Genomic DNA, 22972 nt, shown 5'->3' on the forward strand with positions numbered 1-22972 from the left:
CCAATAGCAGCTATTGGTTCTGATTCTACTTCCCCCCACCCCGATACATCTCCTCTAGACTGTTTTTTAAATTCCTTTCCTTGTCTCTCCCCTCATCCTCCTTTGCTTCACACCACCATCCTTTTTGTCTTTTAGTCTCTCCTCTCAGCCACCTCACCACAGATCCTCAGTGTTACTCTTCCCCAATGGCTTTTAGTCTGCTGTACCCATGTCAGACATTGCCTCACTCTCTGCCCCTCACACACACACACACCGCCTACCCTACTGAGCGTTTGCAGCATTTTGTGATTGAAACTTCTTCTTAGTGTGCGGCAGATCAAAGTGACGGTGTCAAAACCCAAAGGCTGTGTGCCATTGGTCACGTAACGAGAGAGAAAAGAGAGGAAGTGACGTGAGGTCACTGTGCCCACAATCTGAAGAGAGAATAAAGATATACAGGAGTGTAGGAGCTGAGGTTGAGAGTGAGTGTGGAGTGTGAAATCAACAAGTGTACGCACCATGGGGCAGATCGAGTGGGCTATGTGGGCAAATGAACAGGCACTAGCTTCCGGACTCAGTGAGTAGCCCCCCCCAAACTCTCCTAAACTTTCCCAAACTTCTTCGTGTCCCCTAAAAAGTGTGTTTCTCTCTACAGAGTGAAACTTCTTGGAGAAACTTCACTCGCGGGGGTGGGGTTAACTTTCTGTCTCTGAATTGATGGGGGTAACTTTTCTTTCTGCCTGAAACTTTTAACAAACACCAGCTGGACTCGCTGCTGGTGTTACTTCAGAGCAACAGGGAATATTGGGGTTCGTCTTTTCAGCTCCTAAAACTCAATTTGTTGGGTTTTTAAAATCAAAAACAAGGCTACAAAAGATTCCGGTACATTAATGTCACGTTGTGTCTTTCTATATACTGGAAACCGGCTGGCAGTTTGGGTCATTTGGAAATCTGGTTGTATTTTCGTCTCCGATTTCATCACTTTTATTTCCTCCTTTTAGTTTTGCTTATCGGGGGTGTGGTCGGAGTGGCTGGACAGTTCAAATCCTGGGAATTTGCTGCTTATGGCATGTATCCTTTTTACAATGTGGAGAGCCCCGAAACTATTACACTTGGTTTATTTAAAGAACCTAAGTAATAGTGTGTTATAAAATATAATGTATATTTAAAAGAAAAACTCATTAGCAAATATTTGTGAGCCAGTTTTAGGGTGGGAAGAGGATTGTGTGAAGCATCTAAGGCCACTCAGGCCAAAGGGTCTGAGTTTTTTCTACTGCTGTAAACTGTATGATCAAACCTTTGGTCATCGCTTCCAATCTGTCTTTTTAATCCCTCAATATTTGCATGTTTCACGCCTCTGTGCTTTCTCACATAAATAGCAAGTTGCTGTACTAAAAATTGTCACTTGATATAAAATTTTGCATGTATTTAAAGGCATTCAAAATACTCTTTGCTGAGATCAGGTATGCTTTCAGATAGTGATGCCAGCATTTTGATTCCTGGTAGATTAGCCCAGTTAGCCAGATGCAGAGAATTTCTTTTAAGTTGCTTACTTGATATGTGTGTGGTTGATTAGGCCAGCTTTTATTGCCCATCCGTAATTACCCGTGAGAAGGCAATGGTGAGCTGGCTTCTTGAACTGCTGCAGTCAATGAGGTGTAGGTACATCCACAGTGCTGTTAGGAAGTTCCAGGATTTTGGCCCAATGACAGTGAAGGAACAGTGATATATTTCCAAGTCAGGATGGTGTGTGACTCAGAGGGGAACCTTTTTGGGTAGTTGTCTTCCCATGTATTTGTTAACCTTGGCCTTACAGCTTTGGAAGATGCTGTTGAAGGTGCCTCGGTGAGTTGTTGTACTGTATCTTTTAGAATGTACACACGCCTGTCACTGTGCATTTTGGTGGAGGGGACTGAATGCTGAAATGATAGATTTTTTAAAAATTTGTTCATGGGTTGTAGTTGTCACTGCCTAGGCTAACATTTTATTGTCCCTTGAGATGGTGGTGGTGGTGAGTCAGCTACATCAGCTGCTGCAGTCTGTGGTGTAGTTGGATGTGGAGATGGACACAGTGCAGAACAATCTGATGCAATTGAGTGGCTTGCTGGTCCATTTTCAGAGAGCATTTGAGAGTCATCTATATTGCAGTGTGTCTGGAGTCACATGTAGGCTGGATTTCCTTCCTTTTAAGGATATTAGTGACCAGATAGTTTTTACAAGAATTGACAGTGGTTCCATGGTTAACATCAGATTTTAAATTCCAGATATTTATTGAATTCAAATTCTTTTTGCCATCATAGGATTTGAACCCAGTACATTACCTGGGGTCTCTGGATTACTAGTCCAGTGATTATACCACCAGCAAATCCCCCAGCCTAGATGGGATGCAGATTGCTTTGTCCTGAATGGTGTTGAGTTTCTTGAGTATTGTTGGAGCTGCACTCATCCAGGCAAGTGGAGAGTATTCCATCACACTCTTGACTTGTACCCTGTAAGAAGTCTCACAACACCAGGTTAAAGTCTAACAGATTTATTTGGAATCACGAGCTTTTGGAGTGCTGCTCCTTCATCAGTTGAGTGGGTTTAACTTGGTGTTGTGAGGCTTCTTACTGTGCCCACCACAGTCCAACACCGACATCATGACTTGTAACCTGTAAACAGTGAACAGGCTTTGAGGACTCAGGAGTTTACTTGTAGAATTGTCAGCTTCTGACCTGCTCTTGTAGTTACCCGATGGGTACCCTGTTAGAGTACTCAATAGATTAATACCTGGCTGACTTTTATGCGTTCTGGCATGCTGAAGATGGGGAAAAAATGGCAACCTTCCTCAAAATGTACAATGGTGATGTTTTCCTCTTTGAGGATGGGAAGGAGCGAGCACTTGACTTCCTTCTGTTTGGTGGAAACAGAATAGCAGGGCAGTGAAAATGGAAGTGTTGGGCATACTGCCCTTTTCCACACTGCTGGTACTTTCCCTGGTGTCACCCACAGGGTGGTTGTTTACCTGGATTAGGTGGGGATGTCAGTAAATAGGGTAGTGCGGTGGCACAGTGATTAGCAATGCTGCCTCACAGCGCCAGGGACCTGCATTCAATTCCAGCCTTGGGTCACTGTGTGGAGTTTGCACATGCTCCCTGTGTCTGTATGGGAGAATGGCCTACTGCACTTTAGGGATTCTTTGATTCTAATCTATGTAAAGGAGGCTCCTATAATATGCATAAATTGCCATTTTAATTGTCTGCAACAGCAGCGTGCATTTCTATAGCCCTTTTAATGTAGAGAAATAATCCAAGCTGCTTTATGCAAATATTACCGAACATAATACCAAGCCACATATAAATATTGCAACAGATGAGCAAAAGTTTGCTGTAAATTTTAAGGAGCACCTTTTAAGATTTAAAGGATGTGAGAGAGGTGGAGAAGTTTAGGGAGGGAATTCCACAACTTAGGGTTTAAGCAGCTGATATCATAGTCATCAGCAGTGGAAATTGGGAGTGCACAATGGGCTGGAATTGGACAAGTGCAGAGATCTGAGGGTTTGAGATATTGGTTGGGGCACGTGCTGATGCACACTGAGCTGTGTGGAGACAGTCAGCAGCTCAGTACGTATAAGCTAGTGAAGACTGGCCCTACAATTGGATTACACCCCCCTCCCCCACTGAGGGGCACCAGCGGTGCATTCTGTTGGTCACCAACTGTCCGACTCCAAAAGCCTTTGAAAAAATTCATAGCTTTATATTGCTACAGTTATCTTTGATATCAATATAATTCAGCTGGTTCGTGAGTGGAATTTTTGATTTCCAAATGAAGAATTCCCATTGAGGTTTTCTGATCACATTATTGTCACTTACTGTAACTGACTTGCCACGCTACAGCTGCCCGTCTGGCACTTGCCTGCCTCATCCTCGCCCACCTCACCCTTGCCAGTTGCAGCCATCTGCCTGGCCCTTGCCCGCTACAGCTGGCTGTAGAACTATCTTTGACTGGTTCCACATTTACTTTAAGCAATCTTCTGCTTCTCCACAGTTGCTAGCATTCAGAAAGCACTTCAGGTTGTGCTTTTTTTTTGGATCGCAAGTGGATGACCTCAAATTTCTCTGTTAGACACTCTCTTCCACAGTTTTGTCCTCTCACTACATTTGTCTATGCACGGTTGTAACTTCCTGCTCCTACCTTTACTACTTGCACCTTTTTCCAACTTGGTGTTTTCTGCAAACATGGATGTACAACTCTAATCCTTCATTCAAGTCATTGATAAATAAAGTAATAAAGCTGAGGCTCCATTACAGATATCCGGGAGCATCACTTATAAATCCCAATTGAAGTCTGCACCCTTTTATCTCTGCCCTCTTTTTCTTGCCTCTGCACCAGTTTCCAATCCATATAAACCCCCGCTCACTAACCTCAAGTTGACTTGAAGTACTACCCAGCCACTGAGCTATATTTGGAGACATCGTTGTGATGTAGGATGTGCGGCATGCAAATTTGTGGTCACAGTCCCACAATTGGTAATAAGACAAATGGCTTGATAATTGTTCATAGTGATATTAGTTGAGGAAGAAATTCTGAGCAGAATACTAATTCCCATGCTCTTTTAAAAGTTCATTTTGATTTGATTTATTATTGTCATGTGTATTAGTATGCAGTGAAAAGTATTATTTCTTGCATGCTATACAGGCAAAGCATACCATTCATAGAGAAGGAAACGAGAGCATGCAGAATGTAATATTACAGTCATAGCCGGGTGTAGAGAAAGATCAACTTAATGCAGGGTAAGTCCATTCAAAAGTCTGATACCAGCAGGAAAGAAGCTATTCTTCAGTCAGTTGGTATGTGACCTCTGACTTATGTATTTTTTAGCTGATGGAAGAAGAATGTGCAGGGGGGCCCTTAATTATGCTGGCTGCTTTGCTGAGGCAGCGGGAAGTCAATATATGGGCAGCTGGTTTGTGTGACTGGGCTACATTCATGACCTTTCGTAGTTTCTTGTGGTCTTGGGCAGAGCAGGAGCCATACCAAGCTGTGAGTCCTCAGGTTTAATGTTTAATTCAAGAGATGATGCTGCACCAAACCATCAACACAGCCTCTGCTTAGGCTTTGGAATTAAAGGTTTCCGATTTGGCTAAGCTCAGGAAGAGGAACATTTTCACAACCCGTTTTGATGTGGGGTGAACATATTCGTTGTTGCTAATTCTTGACCATAGTCAGCATCTCCTTACTCAATGGACACTATTATCTGTGTTATAGGACCTGCACCTAATAGCTGAATTGTACCTGTTTTATTACAATCATCTTAATGAGAATGAAAATTTAAATGTTAAACTCTCAAACTGTAGACTACAGCGAGGCTTCGGAGTCAGGTATTTAGTTCCACGTTTAATCCGCTTCCACTGCTTTGTGAAGGGAGTGGAGACTAGAGTTCGGCGATGAACACATTAGAAGGAAAAAATGTGAAGCAGCTTGTAACTTCCTTGTCACCAGCCTAATCACAAGAATCAACTCACGAGTTTCTTTAGATCTGTGTTGGGATGGAAGTTTTTTCCTTTCTTCCAGTAAATCACAGAATTATATCTGAAATTACAGTAGATTTGAGGAGGAATGTTGTGACTGGCCATTGGTGCTGGACATCTGGCAACTTTTCAGACTGTAGTGGTGAGCAAGTAACCTTTCCAGGGTGATATGTTTTGACGAAACTAGGTTAGGACATTGGAGAAAGAAGGACTGTCTTTGCAAGAAGATTACCAAAGCTGAATCATAGTGGCTTTGAATTCTTTTTTTTCTTTAACTTGAGGTACACAGTGCTGCAGGAGTTTTTGTAATGTTATTGGAATATCCCAGAGGGAAGAGAATGAAGGGAAACACTATGGAGAGACCGTAAGTAAATTATATTGCAGAAAAGGGGGATCTTTTTTGCCAAAGCTAAATAATCCTCTGTGTGTTAAGAATCACACTAATAACTAAACATTGAAACCCTATAGTGCAGGAGGAGGCCATTCAGCCCCTTAAGCCTGCACTGACAACAATCCCATGTATTTACCCTGCTAATCCCCCTGACACTAATTGTCAATTTAGCATGGCCAATCAACCTAACCTGCGCATCTTTTGGACTATGGGAGGAAACTGGAGCACCTGGAGGAAACACACGCAGACACGGGAGAACATGCAAACAGACAGTGACCCGAAGCCAGAATTGAACCCACGTCTCTGGCGCTGTGGGGCAAGTGCTAACCACTGTGCCACCCAATTTAAGATTGTCAGTGAGGCTCATAGTGTAGCATGTTTGCATGTGCTGTAAGCTACATATATTAATGTACAGCGTCCTGTAAAGAACATGTACACACATTACGCCTGTTTAGGCAAAACAAAATAAGTGACAGCCATTTGCTGTTTCATTCCTCAGGGCAATGCCTTGGCCATTTAGAGTCAAGCTGTCTGATATAATTTCAGACAATGTTTAAACATCCATTGCCATCAACTGGTCGTTCTCCATGGCAATGCCTCTACCTCAGTCAGGCAACCAACAAGCACTCTTTTCTCGGACAGTATAAATTGTTGTTATTTGTACATTTGTTATTCTTGCAAGTTATCCTGATGAGTGCAAGATGAAAAGCTTTGACAAAAATGTATTTTTTCAGGAATATTTAAGTAAATTATAAAGTAGAGAATTAAGTATGAAAAAGAAGTTAACACAGACTTAAGTGATTTGCTCCCTCTGAGTGCATTATACTATTGGTGCAAAGAAGGAAGGGGAACGTAAACTATTGAAAGAAGAAAATATATTCAATAGAAAATGTTTGTTTTTAATATATTTCATGCTTTTTTATATCTAGGGGTCAGCGTTTTCTAGCAGCTGTTGTGAAATTGTTTGGACCTTTAACCCGGAATTACTATATCCGTGCTATTCTACATGCATGGTAGGATTAAATTGTGTATTTTTTAAAAACTTACACTTCTCCTTTAAAATTGTGCAAGATGCCACTTGAAATTCATGTGGGCCATTGATTTTATGTGTCATTCCCTGATTGGTGCAGGCACACACGTCTATCATTTTTCAGTCTTTGTCAGATCAGAATTACCCCCTATTTGGATTTGAATTTCACTCTGCCTTTTAAATTCTTTGTCTCAATGAAATAATCTGTTGCTTAAGACAAATAATTGAATATTGTCAATGCAAAAACCTATCACTCTTAATTTTGCACATTCCCATTCACTTCATTATTAAAAAAATCAATAGGCATTAAGTAGGGGTTGAAGTTCATCATTGGGTAGGGATAATCTAATTCTATGGTTGGAATTTTACAGCCCCTTCAACAGGCGGGATTTTCCAGTCCTGCCAAAGTCAGTGGGGTTATGAACAGCTTGTTGCATTTTCCAGCCCCGCCCCTGCTGTGACAGGCCCCTAAAATTCCGTCCTCCGCAAATGAAATTGTCGAGAAGTTGTAATGGTGAATTAATTTGACAGAGAAAATGTTGGTATGATCCAGCGGGTTTCCCAGCACCTGTTAATGTGGTTAACATTTCAGGTACAGGTTCTTTGTGAGACTTGAATAGATACAAGGAGTAATTTAATGGTCTGACGTTAATCTGCCGAGGAAACGAACGGTTTGAAGTTCTAATCTAGAGAGGAAATGAATGGATCAAATGACTTACAGACTGTTTAATCAACTAGAAGGGAACACTAACAGAGGATGCTGGAAAAATTCAGCAGGTCTGCAATTATTTCAGGAGAGGAAAAGAGTTAACATTGCGAGTCCACAGACTGTCCATCAGAAAGGAATATTATCTCCACCAACTCTTGCTTAGAATTGTATAGATTGTGTAGAACAGCAGCCCAACATGTCTGTTTGTACTTTGTTCCACGTGACATTCCTCCTACTTTCTTTAATCTCCTTCTATGAGCATATCCTTTCTATTCAGTTCTCTCTTTTGTACTTCCGTTTGAAGAGATCTTTACTAATTGTCTCCAAAACTGGATATTTCACACTCCCACTCTGCATAAAGAAATTTATCCTGAATTCCTTATTCGATGTAGTAGTCACTTTCTTACATTTATGGCCTCTACTCAATAATATCGAAGAACTCTATCAGCTCATCTGTCAATATTCTCTCCTTCTGATGGTTGCACCCTCTCAATTCCTGTTTAACCCTTATGAATTTTTTTTTTTGTTTTTCTGGTGCTTCTATACCCTTTTGTCATGTGCTCCAAGTGTTTAAAGTTTATTTATTAGTGGCACAAATAGATTTACATTAACACTCTAATGAAGTTGTTGTGAAAATCCCCGAGTCGGTACACTGAGGGAGAATTTAGCCTGGCCGATGCACCTAACCAGCACATCTTTTGGACTGTGGGTGGAAAGCAGAGCATCCGGAGGAAACCCACGCTGACACCAGGAGAACATGCAAACTCCGCACGGACAGTGACCCAAGCCAGAAATCAAACCCGGTCCCTGGCGCTGTGAGGCAGCAATGCTAACCACTGTGCCACCATGCTGCCCTGTGTAGTCTAACCAGGGTTCTGTTCAAGTTGAATATCTCTGTTAAATAATACACTATATCACGTCAGTGAAACAGTGCAAATACACTCTGCCTTCCCAGTCTTTGGCTTGCTGTATTTTTCCAACTAAACTCAATGGATGAGATTTTCTGGCTGCACTCACCCCAAGATCGGAAAATCCAGCCTGAGGTCAACAGACCTTTGCGTGGTCCATGTCCTGCCTGCCACGATTCCCGTGGCGAGGCAGACAAAGAAAAATTCAGCCCAATTGCATTTTTCAGTCCCTTGGTTTTAGCATTAACTTTAACTTCATTAACTTTAGATGTTAACTATTTCCTAATTGCCTTTATAGAAGGGAATATTGGGTGAATTTGTTATTACATCTTTGTTCTTTAGAGTTTATTCATTTTTCTGCTAATTGTTCCGTCTGTTCATCTGCCTTGTGCCAAATATCAGATAATCTAGAGGGTATCTTTATTTTACACAACCTCCAGGGGTATATATTCATTCACAATGTCAGAGTGATGTTGCAGCAGCCCAGTGACAGGCTAACTGATTCCGCTGTTTATTTAATTCTCTCCAGCCTTGCAGTGCCTGGCGGCTTCATATTACCCACAGTTCTTGGCACGGTCAACCTTGGCATTGCCAGTCTCATCTATTTACTTGTAAGTGTATTTTCCTAATCTTATAGAATTATAATATGTAGAATATAATTTTTCTTAATCGCTACAACCGTTTCAGTGGAGGTTGTTGTATGACTGTTAGGATAATTACTTAATACATGTAGTTTATTTTGAAAATAAGTGCACTATGTTTTTCCTCCATAAAATCACAAATGTGAACTTGCTTTATCTGATCAACTTGATTTGCTTATGTGACTCTGAAAGGAATCAATTTTTGGATTTGAGGTTGTCAAGTAATTAAAAATAATTCTCATCAAGCAACTGCAACCAGACACAATCAGATATATACTTGAGTGCATTAAAGTTTATTAGTGTCATAAATAGGCTTACAGTAACATTGCAAATGAAGTTACCATGAAAATCCCCTAGCCATCATGCTCTGGCACCTGTTCGGGTAGGTGAGGGAGAATTTAGCATGGCCAATGCACCCAACCAAAATAAAGGTGTTATTGTTACATTTTTAGTATGAATTAATAACAAACGCTTCCTATCATTTAATATCTTGCTGAAGCTTCCAACTGGTGATTATACTGCCTAAATCCAGAGAGTAGAGCACAAAAACTAAGCTTGCCCTCCAGTGTGACACTGAGTGCGTGCTGCACTGTCAGGTTGTGATCTTCTGGATGAGATGTTAAACAGAGGCCATGTCTGCTCTCTAAGCTGGATGTAAAACATTCCATGACACTATTTTGGAAAAGCACAGGGGAGTTCCCCTTAGTGTCCTGAACCAGTATTTATCCCTCCAGCAACATCCCAAAAACAGATTAACTTACCATCATCACATTGCTCTTTGCGCAACTGTTTCCTTTATCAAGGAAGCTATTTGGCCCGTCAAGACTGCACCAACTCTTCAACACACCATCTTTCCCTTGCCCAACCTTGTCCTATCACTGTATTCTCACACATTGACCTTGCTAATCCCCCCGGTCTACACATCTTGGGACACTAAGGGGCAATTTAGAATGGCCAATCCACCTAACCCTTGAAAGTGTGGGAGGAACCCAGAGGAAACCCACACAGACACGGGGAGAAATGCAAACTGCACCCAGTCGTCCGAGACTGCAAATTTATGCAAATTGGCTGCTGTATTTCCCATGTTACAACAGCAACTATACTTAAGGTATGTAAAATACTTACGGGTGTCTACAATAAATGTGAGTCTTTTGCTGAGTTCACCAGTTTATTGAATTAACAAGTGTATCAACCAGAAAAATAATTGATTTGATCCTTGGTCTTTGCCGAGGTGGCTGATTTCAGCTGGCATGGCAGTAGGTATGCTGCAGTTTTCTTTTGCAGTGTTGAGTTTAGAGAGTGAACATCTGCCATGGTTGAAAGCCTTTGCCAAAAGGATGTTTGTGTGAACATCAGTTGAGAACACAATCAGATAGCCTGATGATGCTTACTGTTAAGGGTCAAGTGTGAATATTAATGCCTGAATTAGACGTCACAGATCCTCAGGTACCCCTGGAGTGAACATGAGAGAGATGAGAAGAAAATATTGGAAAATAAAATATTATGCAAGATATTGGTTTGGTTTTAACTCACTAACAAACAGAAATAACAGATATAAAGTTATGCCCAGAGTACAATCCTTGGTACAATAAGTGATGTGGAGATGCTGGATTGGATTGGGACGGACACAGTAAGAAGTCTCACAGCACCAGATTGAAGTCCAACTGGTTTATTTGGAAGCATGAGCTTTCAAAGCTCTGCTCTGTCCTCAGGTGAGTGACAATGTTGTTCCAAACCCTTCCACTCAGCTGGTGAAGGAGCAACCCTCTGAAAGCTCATGATTCTAAATAAACCTGTTGGACTTTAACCTGGGGTTATGAGACTACTTACAGTTATAAGTGGCAATGAAAGTTGTTCTAAACAGGACTATCAGTGGCTGAGGATGGACCTTGGCTTTGCAATCTAAATTTCAGGGTGTGCTAAGATGAGTTGAGTAAACTGAGTATGGTAGAAGATCTTGAATCTACATTAATGCTAGCCTTTTTCTAGTGGGAAATAAACTGCCAAAGGTTTCTTTAATTTCATCACTATTTGTTGCAAAAATGTAAGCCTTCCTGTGACACTGATAATTAAACTTTAACAAACCTTCAAGACGTGCAGAGAAATCTTTTTCACTTAAATTGGGACAGAAACAAAACTGTCAGGTCACAGCAATCTATCCATACTTGGTTGTTTTAGTTCAGCTTATTAGTTAAACATCATGGGGCCAAAACTTTACTAATGAAAAGTGAACTGCCTCTCGCTGTTTGTACTTATTATCGAGTTGAGGATTGTCATAGTATAATTTAGGGTAAATTATTTTTTAAAAATTGCATAATTCAGCCCCTTTTTTATTTAAACAATCGCATGTTTTGATGCGTTTCTTGGACTCGCTGAGGACCAGCTGGCTAGATTCCCTTCAAGCCACAGATGTAATCAGAATTGCATCTGCCTTCAGACTTGATGCCAAGGCACTAAACTGTGGCAATTTACAGCATTTGGTCATCATGTGAGTGCCAGCTCCGTGCTAGAGTTATCTAAAACTACCCCACTGCCCGACTGTCGCCGAAGCTCTCTATTAGCTCCTGCTTTTAAATTTAACAGCCCTTACAAAATATAATCATTGCCAATCGCAAAGTATTCAGTGTTCCATTCCTCTGTGAATAAAGTTCTTTCTTTTACTGATAGCTTTAAACTATTGGCTCCTCAACAATCTTTCCCTAATCACTCTATCAAAACCCTTCATTATTTAAAAAAAAATACAATTAAATGTTCTCTTCACCTTCTCTGCTTCAGTAGAAATAGCACAGAATCTTAATCTCTCCTCTTAGCCACAGTTTGCCATCCCCAGCATCTATTGCAGGCTCTTTTTATGACTGTAATATCTTCCGGGCTTCTCTCCGTCCATATGGTGTACAAGATGATTGAGGGTCATAGGGTAGATAGGAAGAAACATTTCCCTTGAGTGGAGGGATCAATAATCAGGGAGCAGGAGATTGAGGGGATATAGGGGAGAACCCTTATCACCCAGAGGGTGCTGGGAATCTGGAACTCACTGCCTAAAAGGATGGTAGCAGTGGGAACCCTTACGTTTAAGGATCAGTTAAATGAGCATGTGAAACACCAGCGCGCACAAGGCAATGGACTAAATGCTTCAAAATGGGATGAGAATTGATAGGTGCTTGATGGCTGGTGTTGACATGATGGGTTGAAGGGCCTCTTCTTATGCTATATATCTCCATCACACTATGACCTAGGTATTGTTCTATTTCCCTTGCTCTTCTGATTCCTGGAATTATAGTAATTCCAATGAATGTGTTCTTTGGTATATTTTTGGAGTGTATGGATGATTTAGTTTGCAGCCCTATTTTTCTTTTTGCTTGGCTGTTCACACTTTTAAGAGATTGACCTCTGCTTGGGCTTCAAGGGGACTTCCAGTTTGCTACGCAAGCTCATAGTTCAGAGGCGATGTTATTTTCAAACTCTTTCCCAATCTGGAAGCTTAACTGTTTCAAGAATGTTTCAATGTATGCATGAATTAAAGTATGCGTTTGACTCTTGTATATTGATGTGTATATATATTTAGTAGTGCAAAAATTGACAGTTGCTGAAAAATACACATTGTCGAAGCTTTTCGTCTTGCATTCATCAGGACAACTCAAGACTATCAATATATAAACAGAACAATTTGGTCATCTTGTGAATTGCCTTTTTTCAGCAATATATTGTGATAGGAATTTGACAAACAAATCAAAACAAAATGTCACCTTCATGTACCAGTGAACACCTTTTTAAAGGTTGAATTTGAGTCAAATTGATGGTGGAAGAGTAGAGAGAACTTTACTTTGCAACTCATTGTGCTGTACACAGGTTCTGAAGCTATTGTGAGAAAATGAAAATATGTAATGATTACTACAAAGCAAACACAAGAAAGTGTGTTATTTAATTGCTGGATAGAGATGCTTGGGAGAGAGCGTTACAGCATATTAGCTTGGAGGTTTTCCTAGAATCCTACAGTGCAGAAGGAGGCCATTCAGCCCATTGAGTCTGCACCAACCACAATCCCACCTGGGCTCTATCCCCACTACCCCATTCATTTACCCTCGTTGGTCCCCCTGACACTAAGGGGCAACTTAGTATGGCCAATCCACCTAACTTGCATATCTTTGGACTGTGGGAGGAAACCTGCACTGACGCAGGGAGAGTGTGCAAACTCCATGCAGACAATGACCCAGGCTGGGTCCCTGGTGCTCTGAGGCATTAGAACTGACCATTGTGCCATTTTGGGGTGGTAGGAAAAGATGCTGTTTATCTTCAGTTCAAGTCAACATCTGGAGCTTAGTTTTTAAAAATAGGCACAAATTATATGGGGGAAAAAAGTGTTATAGAGGTTTATAAGCATGGAAACAGGACCTTCAGCCCAACTTGTCCATGCCACCTTTTTTTTAAACCCCTAAGTTGATTCTAATTGCCCGCATTTGGCCTATATCCCTCTATATCCATCATACCCATGTAACTATCTAAATGCTTTTTAAAGACAAAATTGTACCTGCTTCTACTACTACCTCTGGCACCTTGTTCCAGACACTCACCATCCTCTGTGTAAAAAAAATAAATAAATAAATTGCCCCTCTGGATCCTTTTGTATCTCTCCCCTCTCACCTTAAACCTATGCCCTCTAGTTTTAGACTCCCCTACCTTTTGGGAAAAGAAACTGACTATCTCCCTTGTCAATGCCCCACGTTATTTTGTAGACCTCTATAAGGTCACCCCTCAGCCTCCAGAGAAGAAAAAGTCCCAGTTTATCCAGCCTCTCCTTATAACTCATAGCAGCTCTACACATGCACATACCTTTTAAAGAGAAAATCATTCAGTTAATAGTTAAAAGAATAGTACATCAAAACATTTGTTTCAGAGTATTTACTCTATTAAGTTACTAGAAACACTATTTTCTTTTGTGAGCAACTTCTACTTAATAGAAGTTCTTTTCATTTACTACGCATTGCATTCTCTGAATTTACAGTTCTTGTAGCTAACATTCACAGGTGCTCCCAGCAGGTCTGTCAGATCCAAGTACCTGTATAAGCCAGGCTTTGGGAGAATATTGCTTTTCTTGCTCCACAAATTGTACTGTGCAGTGCTGCCTGAGGTCTTGTGTATGTTTAGAACAGTATGATCAGTTAGTCACTGCATGCATTCATTGTAGTTGTATCGTGGCATCAAGCCAACTTGTCATTGTGAGACAGGCTGTTAATATCATGATGGCCTAATCATCTTAATAGCTGTAAAGCACATGTTTAACATCAACTGAAGATTCTGCTATCTGTGACATTGGTTTACTGGCTATAATTATACTAGCAGCCAAGCAGAAATGGAGGATAATCTCTTCCCAGTCACCCTGGGAATTACAATGCACCAATTTTCACTAGCTTCAAGAGGTTTATAGGAATCTTTGGCCAAAGATCCATGTGAAAACCTTCTGATTCTGGCAGAAAAGTTTACACAGTTGGAGGCAGTGACTGAGTCCAGACTGGAGTTATGCTTTAATGATGGTGCTGATAAAGCTGTACTTGATGAAGGCTTCCCTTCATGTTGGCTTCTTTAGAAGTTGAATGTTACGTCATTGTAAGAACTGATTCTGCCTTTGTAATTAGAAATGTCTTGGATGTCTGTTGACGTGCTTCTGTTTCTTTTATGGGGGTCAGCATTATTTCTGCCCATGTTGCTTTGTTCCATGATTACTTATGAGATTCATGTTTGGTGGACATGGCACACACCAGCCAGAGGTTAGTAACTGGGAGTTGTTGCTGGAAGCCGCAGAAAATACATACTACTGTCTGATTAATCTTCATGCCTCCCTAGGCAGTATTCCGCATAGTTCAGGAAAAACAAAGAATTCAAATGCTCTAGTGTGTTTTAAGTGCAAGAGCAATTCCATGACCTTAAGGGGAGCCTCTGAGTGTTGGGTCTTAAACAATCCACAGTTTCTCTTGTGGATTACTGTGCCTTGGAATCTAACTTTTTTTTTGAGGTCTTGTTGGGAGATGTACTTAAGACTAGTTTGGTAGATTTCGCACTCTTCAGAATACATTATTATCAGTTCCCACACAAATCCCTCCCCATCCTATGAGTTCACACCAGCCAAGGCCCGTTGAGGAGAGGGGGCAGGTGAAGCAGCTTTGTAGATAAGGAGTCACCTTTCCAAAAGTACCCAAGCTCGTCCATTGAGTAAAGAGTTAGGCAGCCATAATATTGAGATATGGTGCCAGATGTTGCAGCACCATTCCACTAAGAGGTGCGTGTCTGTCTCTAACATGGGGCCCCTTTAAACAGAGCATCCTGCTGCCAAACCTTCCTCCCACTAAGGCAATAAACACAGAACAAAAGATGCCACTTGCAACAAAAGAGCATTCCATGTGAGTCAATTGAAAACCAATTCTCATTTACAGTAACAACCTGGCCTGGAGGCTAATGCCATAGCAACAAAATTTACACAACAATACAATTAAGTTCAACACTGAAAACAACAAAAAACAAATTTATCAATAAAGGAGAATTGGCAGTTTAGCAGGTACAAGTATCTGTCAACAGAGCCTTAACCTGTCAGCGAAAGGCATCCACAATAACAAAATTAGTTAGCTTCAGCTTTAGTTGTATCTTGTTCCAGTCATTAGCAGGGCAAACTGAAACGAGCAAATACTCTGCTCAGTTTTAGTGACCAAGCACTGAAATATCAACACTGGTTATGTGCACTTATCTATAATCCTGATTGATTCAGAAAATGTGGGTTCAGAGGATAGCCACAGAGCTCCTAGTACTCTAAGGAATTTTCCACTCAGTGCAAGTTCAGTTCAGCTCTGATGAAGAGTCATCCTGATTTGAAACGTTGGCTCTATTCTCTCTCCACAGACAATATCAGACCTGCTGAGATTTGCCAGCATTTTCTGTTTCTTGTTTCAAGATTTCAGCATCTGCAGTGTTTATTTTTTAATTTCAGTTCAGCTGCTGCATCTTTTGATGTCTCTTGTGAAAAGGTCGGGCATGATTCTCCCAGCCAGCTGCGCTGCTTTGGGTGTTTTCGCGGTGCTCCTCCTGGGCGCCACGGCCTCCGCGCGCCTGTGGCAGCTGGATTTTTGGCAGCATTCTCATTCTAATGTAATCAGCGGGCCCACTCAGTGCTATGCCATTGGCCTCTCCAGCAGGAATCGGCCCCCTGAATTTCAGTGTGAATCACGCTAGTGCATTCTGCAGTGCACAGAGTGTGGAAGATTCATTTTGAAACACTTGCTGAAAAAAAAGTGTGATTTACTCCAGGTTTTATGCAAATTCAACACTTCGAATTTTTTTGGGATACTCATCCCTGTATCCTTTGCCAAATGCATCTGTGGGCAGTAAATTGGTTGATTGCGTCGCTGAATGGTATCATTCTATGTTTCCCTGTTATCTGTGCAATCAAATCTTTTTAGTGCTCTTAAATACCTCAATTAGATCACTGTCTAGCGTACTGTATTCAATATTGGGCACTGCTCAATTGGCTTTGGAAGAATACGGTGCAGCACAATTATATTGGGACATTAAAGGGGTTAAATTGTGAAGACTGTTTGTTTGCATAAACACAGTTTATATCGCCTTCCGTTTAGAGGTTGAGGGGTGATCTAATGCCTATGGTAGTGCCATTGTCTGAAAGATGAGAGAGCTGCTTTTTCTCGATTTCAGGCTGCGTTCCGAAAAGAGGAATGGAAACCCATCCAGATGCAGCTGTCTCAAAAAGGGCACGTTGGGAAGAGTATTCATCAGCCACCCTCAAACCCCCCACCACGACCACCCGCTGAACATCGGAGGAAACCGGTGGATGATGCAGTAGCTGGGGCTGTCCACGTCAATGCCACACCAGTCACTCTTCCCTCAAACTGATATAACTCCATGTATGATCACTGTAATTACTAACCTACCCTTTTCATGTTACTGAACGTCTTACTGCAGGGCACTGGAGTATTTAGGACCAAGCTATGATCAAATTGTGAAGTTTTTTTTATCTGGAATGGATTATTCTCCTTTTTGCAACAAAAAGATAATCAGCAGGTTGGTTATTTGTCAGCATAAATGTTTGTGTAATATTCTTACCTAAAACTCTCCATTACAGTATCTTTTTCCAGAATTTTGTTTTTGATAAGACTTGTTCTTTGTAAAATAATGAGTGGGCTAACTAATGCCATTCTATATAATATCAATAATGATTAACAGTTGGATTAACAAAGGAGGAAGTAAATGATCTGTTCCACCTATCATGTACATAATATGATGTAAGCACTTGAAGTATTCTTGTTTATTGCTTCATTAAACTGGAGCCCACACAAAACTGCAGTTGATGGATCGTGATGCGTTGAATCCATTGCATTGGTGGGAGGTGGTGCAATTCCCTTGAAGCTAACGTGTACGCACTCACACACTCATAACTAATTGTTACCTGTCTAATTTATTTGTCAGCACTTCCTGTACGTCTTTATTAAGCCAAATCCATTTCCCTTCTGTCCAGCAATGTGAGGGGAAGCTGAAGAAATGGAACGTCCACCTGGACACTTGCCATTGACAAAGTTGAAGTAAAAGTTATTTATTAGTCACAGGTTGACATTACCATAATGACTGCATTGAAATTTCCATGAAAGTTACCACGAAATTCCCTTAGTTGCCCCTGCTCGGGTCAATGCACCTAACCAGCATGTCTTTCGGAATGTAGGAGGAAACCAGAGCACCCAGAGAAAACCCACACAAACACGGGGAGAACGTGCAAACTCCACATTGACAGTGATCCAAGCCGGGAATCGAACTCGGGTCCCTGGTGAGGCATCTTTGAAGTTGTTGCATGGCCATTTCAACAATTAAACTTGACACCGATGAGCTTTAACTCCTAACTTCAGAGCAGCTTCAATCAGTCTGCTGAAACAAATCTCCTACTCTCCATATTTCATTGCGGTTTTCAATGCAGTCATTATGGTTGCAATGGATCCTGGTATTTGGACTTTAACAGCTATGTCCACTTCACCTGCCCAGGTAAACAGAACATTTCTGCCACTAACCTGCAGGTGGCATCATTTCTGTGTTTAACCAGTAATGTTAGTTTTGAGAATGTGTGAGCTCCAGCTAGTCTGTAATTAACCACAGGGGTTTGGCTTAGACAACATCAAAGGGAGTTATTGCTTCATGATAGATTGATATCAATGTGGATATTCAGGACTAAATTGGTCATAAACCAGCAAAGGGACAATGCAGTTCATTTACCCTCATATACACATCTACTCACCAGGAATCAATGCTGAAAGTTGCCAAATTAATGGCCAGTGGACAGAGACCTTTATCCTGTAATTTACATTGAACTCAAACGTAGATGCCAGAGGTGAAAGCAGTGTGTTCATGTAACTATCTCAAATTATACATAATGAGCTAATGCACAGTATGTTCCATGCATCACCACTCTATCCATGAGTAGTCTGTTTGGAGATATTGTATCCCATTAATATTGACTAATGATGAATGACTATGATATCATAAGAATGCTGAATTTCTGTCAAGCTATCCAAATATTCATTTATTTGCCAGCTTTGAGTGTGCATCTTTTTCAGTATATGTTGGAAAACTTGTTACAAACTGTTGTTACAAATTAAATCAATTTCTGCCTTGTAGTAATCATATTGTTGAATGTAGTTATTGTGTAAACTGTGTTTCCCTACAGTAATATTTATAAGGGTTATAATGTTTGTCACTCTCAACAGATCAGACCCTGGCTATGGCTTACAATATTACAATAGAAAATAAATGAAAATGATGCTGTATTATCTGAAGTTTGTAACAATAGCGCTTTGTGTTTTGTATAGCGCGGGTCAATGTAGAGAAACACCCCAATGCCCTTTTGGGGGAAAAATGAAGCCGAAGGCAAGCATGCTGATACACAGTGATGAAATGCTTGATTAAAGGGACACGTTTTGAGAATGCATTTCAGAGGTGAAAATGTTTAGGAAAGTAGCTCCAGGGATTAAAATTGATGTAATTAAAGGGTCTAACAATAGCTGAGTGAAAGAATAGGGAATGCATTGAAGAGCTTCATCAGAGGAGCAGAGAATCTTCAGGAAGAATGTTGAAGGAGATTATAAGCATAAGCTGGACAAGTGCATGAAGAAATTGATGAGCCAGCGTGAGAATTTTAAATTTAATGCTTTGACCACTGGGGAACGATAGGAATTGGGAGATGGGCAAGTGCAAAGTGTTTTGAAACAGAATACCATCAGACTATAGGACAATTGGGAGACTCAAGAGTAGTGAACAGGAAGTATTACAATAGTTAATTGAACATGGCTTTGTAAGCTCCAATGATCTTGGAAGGTAAATGGTCAACATTCTGGTTATCACCTCAGAAGAATGTGCTTGCATTGGAGGGGCTGCAGAGGAGATTCACCAGGATGCTGCCGGAAGTGGAACATTTAAGTTATGAAGAGAGATTGCATTGGCTTGGGATGTTTTCATTGAAACAGAGAAGACTGAGGGACAACCTGATTGAGGCATACAAGATTGAGTGATGTGGAGTGGATAAAAAGCAGCTATTCTGCTTAATCGAAGGGTCAATCATAAGGGAACATAGCTTCAAGGTGAGGGGCAGGAGTTTTGAGAGGGATGAGGAAAAACTGTTCTACTCAGAGGGTGGTGACAGTGTGGAGTGGGTTGCCTCATGCCCTTTTAAGAAGTATCTGGATGAGCACTTGGCATGCCATAACATTCAAGGCTATGGGCCAAGTGTTAGCAGATGGGATTAGGTGGGAATTCAGGTGCTTCTGATTTGTTGGTGCAGAGTTGATGGGCCAAAGAGTCTCCTCTGTGCTCAATGATTCTGAAACGAGAATAAAGTAGATAATGGGTGGAGGATTTTGTCCCTTTTTCCCACCACCCCCACCCAAAATTCAGGAGATCTGATCCAAACCTGTGTCCCTGGAGATAGATAAGTGGACAGGATGAGAGTCACTGCAAGGAAGTCAAGTATAAATGCAAGAGTGGGGTGTCTTTCACTGGCCCCCTTATCTTCCCAATGCAAGGTCCCTTAATCAGTCACTGTGCCTGCGAACTGGAGGAACACCACCCACTTTCGGGGGAACGTCAAGAATCACAGGAGATCCGTGCAGGTCCTGTGCAAATTCTGGTTGACCTGGGGATAATTAACCTTAAAGTGACTCATAAGTGAACCTTATTGAAATTCTGCGAGTGTACCCTTCCCGTCTCCTACTAAATTGGGATCAATTTTCCAGATGCTGGGGATCAGAAGTGGGTACTGCCACCTGATCTTCCAGCCTTCATGCCACTCCGGCAGTCTCCACTAAATCCCAATCTGTTGCAGAGAAAGACAGAATTCTCCCAAAAGTGTTTTTAAAAATGTACCAATAAGACAATGTTTTGAGTGACATATTCTAAAATGAAAACTTTCTTCTTCCCCCACCTCTCCTGATTGTATTGGCTGAAAATAATTTCTGTGGTATCTGGTATTACTATTTGTTAACCTTAATGTAGCCTCCTCTGAAATCCGTACATACATTTCCAGATGGGGGCCATTGTAAAGGGATCAGGAGCTGGAAGAACTGTTTGGTTTCCTGTTGATTTAACCAGACGGTAATTGTAGCAATTGTATTGCCTGCTCAGCTGAGATCCTCAAACTCAAAGATACTAGTGATCGACCTTGGGACTTCTCTGATCCATTTGCAACAAGACTTTTGATGAAACTTTATTTTCTAATTATTTTGACCAGCAATTGACAAGGCAGATGGTGAAGAGGCAATCTGTTTTAAGCATCTGTAAATGTCACAAATAGGATGAGGACTTGAACTAATGCTAGCTAATCTGTAAACAAACCAGCTTGGCAGCAAGTCAGAAATTCATTCATGCTTTGCAATTCTTCAGGCAACAGTCTCTTAGAATCATAGATTCCTGCAATGTAGAAGGAGGCCATTCAGCCCATCCCACCCAGGCCCTATCCCTATAACCCCATGCATTTATTCTAGCTAAATCCCCCTGACACAGTGGGGCAATTTAGCATAGCCAATCCACCTAACCTGCACCTCTTTGGACTGTGGGAGGAAACTGGAGCACGCGGAGGAAGCCTGCACAGGTAGTGATCTAAGCCAGGAATTGAATCTGGGTCCCTGGCGCTGTGAGGCAGCAGTGCTAACCACTGCGCCACCATGTGATGAACTGGCTCAAAAGGACTGCTTTGCATGGCATCCAGTCACTTCTGTCAGTGTCTCAATCTTGACATAGGCTGTCTAAACTTTACCCTTGAAATGTGTTGGTGTCCTAGAATGGTTGTGGCACAAGGAGACCACTCTGCCCTTTGTGGGAGTAACTCAGCCAGCTCCACTCCTTTATCTTTTCCCATCATCTTGCAATTTGTTTCTCTTAAGGTGCGTATCCAATCTCCTTTTAAAAGCCACAATGGAATCTGCCTCCACTACACTCCAAGGCAGTGCATTCCAGATCCTACATATTGCTGCATAAACAAAAGATTCTCATTTTGCCTTTGGTTCTTTTGCCCATCACGCTAATTCTGTATCCTCTGGTTCTTGATCTGCCCACCAATAGGAGCAGTTACTGCCTTTTGACTTTGTCCGGATCCTCAAAACCCCTTTCAACCTTTTTCTGAAGGAAAACAGCCTCAGACTTGTCAATCTATCATCGTAACTGAATTCCCATACCCCTGCAGTCATTCTTGTAAATCTCTATTTCACCCTTTCCAATAACCTCACACTCTTTCTAAAGTGTGGGACCCAGAATTGGGCACAGTATTCCAGCTGAGGTTGAACCAATGTTTCATAAAGGTTCACCATGACCTCCTTACTTTTATACTTGCTTCTATTTAGCATGCCAGAATACTAAATGCCTTATTATGCTTTTGCAATCTGCCTTCTCACCTTCAATCATTTTGCACTTGTATCCTTAAGTCTTTCTAGTCCTGCACCTCCTTTAGAATTACATCCTTTTATTTAAATTGCCTTTCATCATCCTTCCTACAAAAATTGAAATAATCACCATTAATTTCATTGGCCATTTGCCAACCTGTTCCATCAGCCTGTCTGTGTATGCCTGAAGTCTATCCTCCTTGCAGTTCACAATACTTGCAAGTTTGTGTTCTCTGCAACTCGTGAAGTTGTGTCCAGCTCAGTAATATAGAACAATATAAGTAGTGGGCCAAAACTGATCCTGGATATATTAGGAAAGCCACCAAGTACCTTCCTTTCTTTCACTATTCCTTGGTTCCAGTCACTCAGCGAACATCCTATCAATGTTGCAACTGACTCTTTTATTCCAAGGCTACAACTTTGCTGATGTTATGTGGCACTTTATCGAATACCTTTTGGAAGTCCACGACTACCACTTCAATCATGTTACCCTCATCAATCTTTTCTATTACTTCATCAAAAACTGTATTCGGTTCAAAGGCATAAAATGAACTTCTAAGTGTACCCCTCGTGGGCTCTTGTGTGTTTCTTCCACCCTGTAACTGCAATTATCAGCTATCACTTGATTGAGTAGAGAAAAAGTCTCAAAGCACTGAATAGCTTCTATCTGTGTGTGAATTTAGAGCATTATGAAATGGAGAGGACTATTTAGATCTGTCCCACTCAGGCTCAGGTAGAGAGCATACACATGAAGTACCTTAACCAAACATGCAGTAACATACCTAACAAGTCTCACACTTTCAGTTGTTAACATCAGTTAAAGTTTATTTATTAGGTACAAGTAGGCTTACATTCACATTGTAATGAAGTTACTGTGAAAATCCCCTAATCGC

At 41.2% G+C, this 22972-nt stretch overlaps 1 protein-coding gene across 1 annotated transcript; it reads left to right on the forward strand.

Annotated features, from left to right (window-relative positions):
• Window positions 1-401: 401 nt before the first annotated feature.
• cyba (cytochrome b-245, alpha polypeptide) lies at window positions 402-18986 on the forward strand. The gene is made up of 6 exons (XM_080186841.1): window positions 402-556; window positions 981-1050; window positions 5779-5853; window positions 6810-6893; window positions 9057-9138; window positions 16864-18986. The coding sequence occupies exons 1-6, from the start codon at window positions 499-501 to the stop codon at window positions 17059-17061; spliced, it is 567 nt and encodes a 188-aa protein (XP_080042967.1). The 5' UTR covers window positions 402-498; the 3' UTR covers window positions 17062-18986.
• The last annotated feature ends 3986 nt before the right edge of the window (window positions 18987-22972 follow it).

This window comes from Carcharhinus amblyrhynchos, chromosome 4 (genome assembly GCF_965287045.1).
Source record: "Carcharhinus amblyrhynchos chromosome 4, sCarAmb.v2.hapA, whole genome shotgun sequence".
Classification (NCBI taxonomy): Eukaryota; Metazoa; Chordata; class Chondrichthyes; order Carcharhiniformes; family Carcharhinidae; genus Carcharhinus; species Carcharhinus amblyrhynchos.

Excerpts from the sequence above, each read along its gene's own strand:
- cyba (XM_080186841.1), top strand. The coding sequence starts at position 499 with ATGGGGCAGATCGAGTGGGCTATGTGGGCAAATGAACAGGCACTAGCT. Across the intron at positions 557-980 it reads GGCACTAGCTTCCGGACTCA|TTTTGCTTATCGGGGGTGTG; the intron begins GTGAGTAGCCCC and ends TCCTCCTTTTAG. Across the intron at positions 6,894-9,056 it reads CGTGCTATTCTACATGCATG|CCTTGCAGTGCCTGGCGGCT; the intron begins GTAGGATTAAAT and ends AATTCTCTCCAG.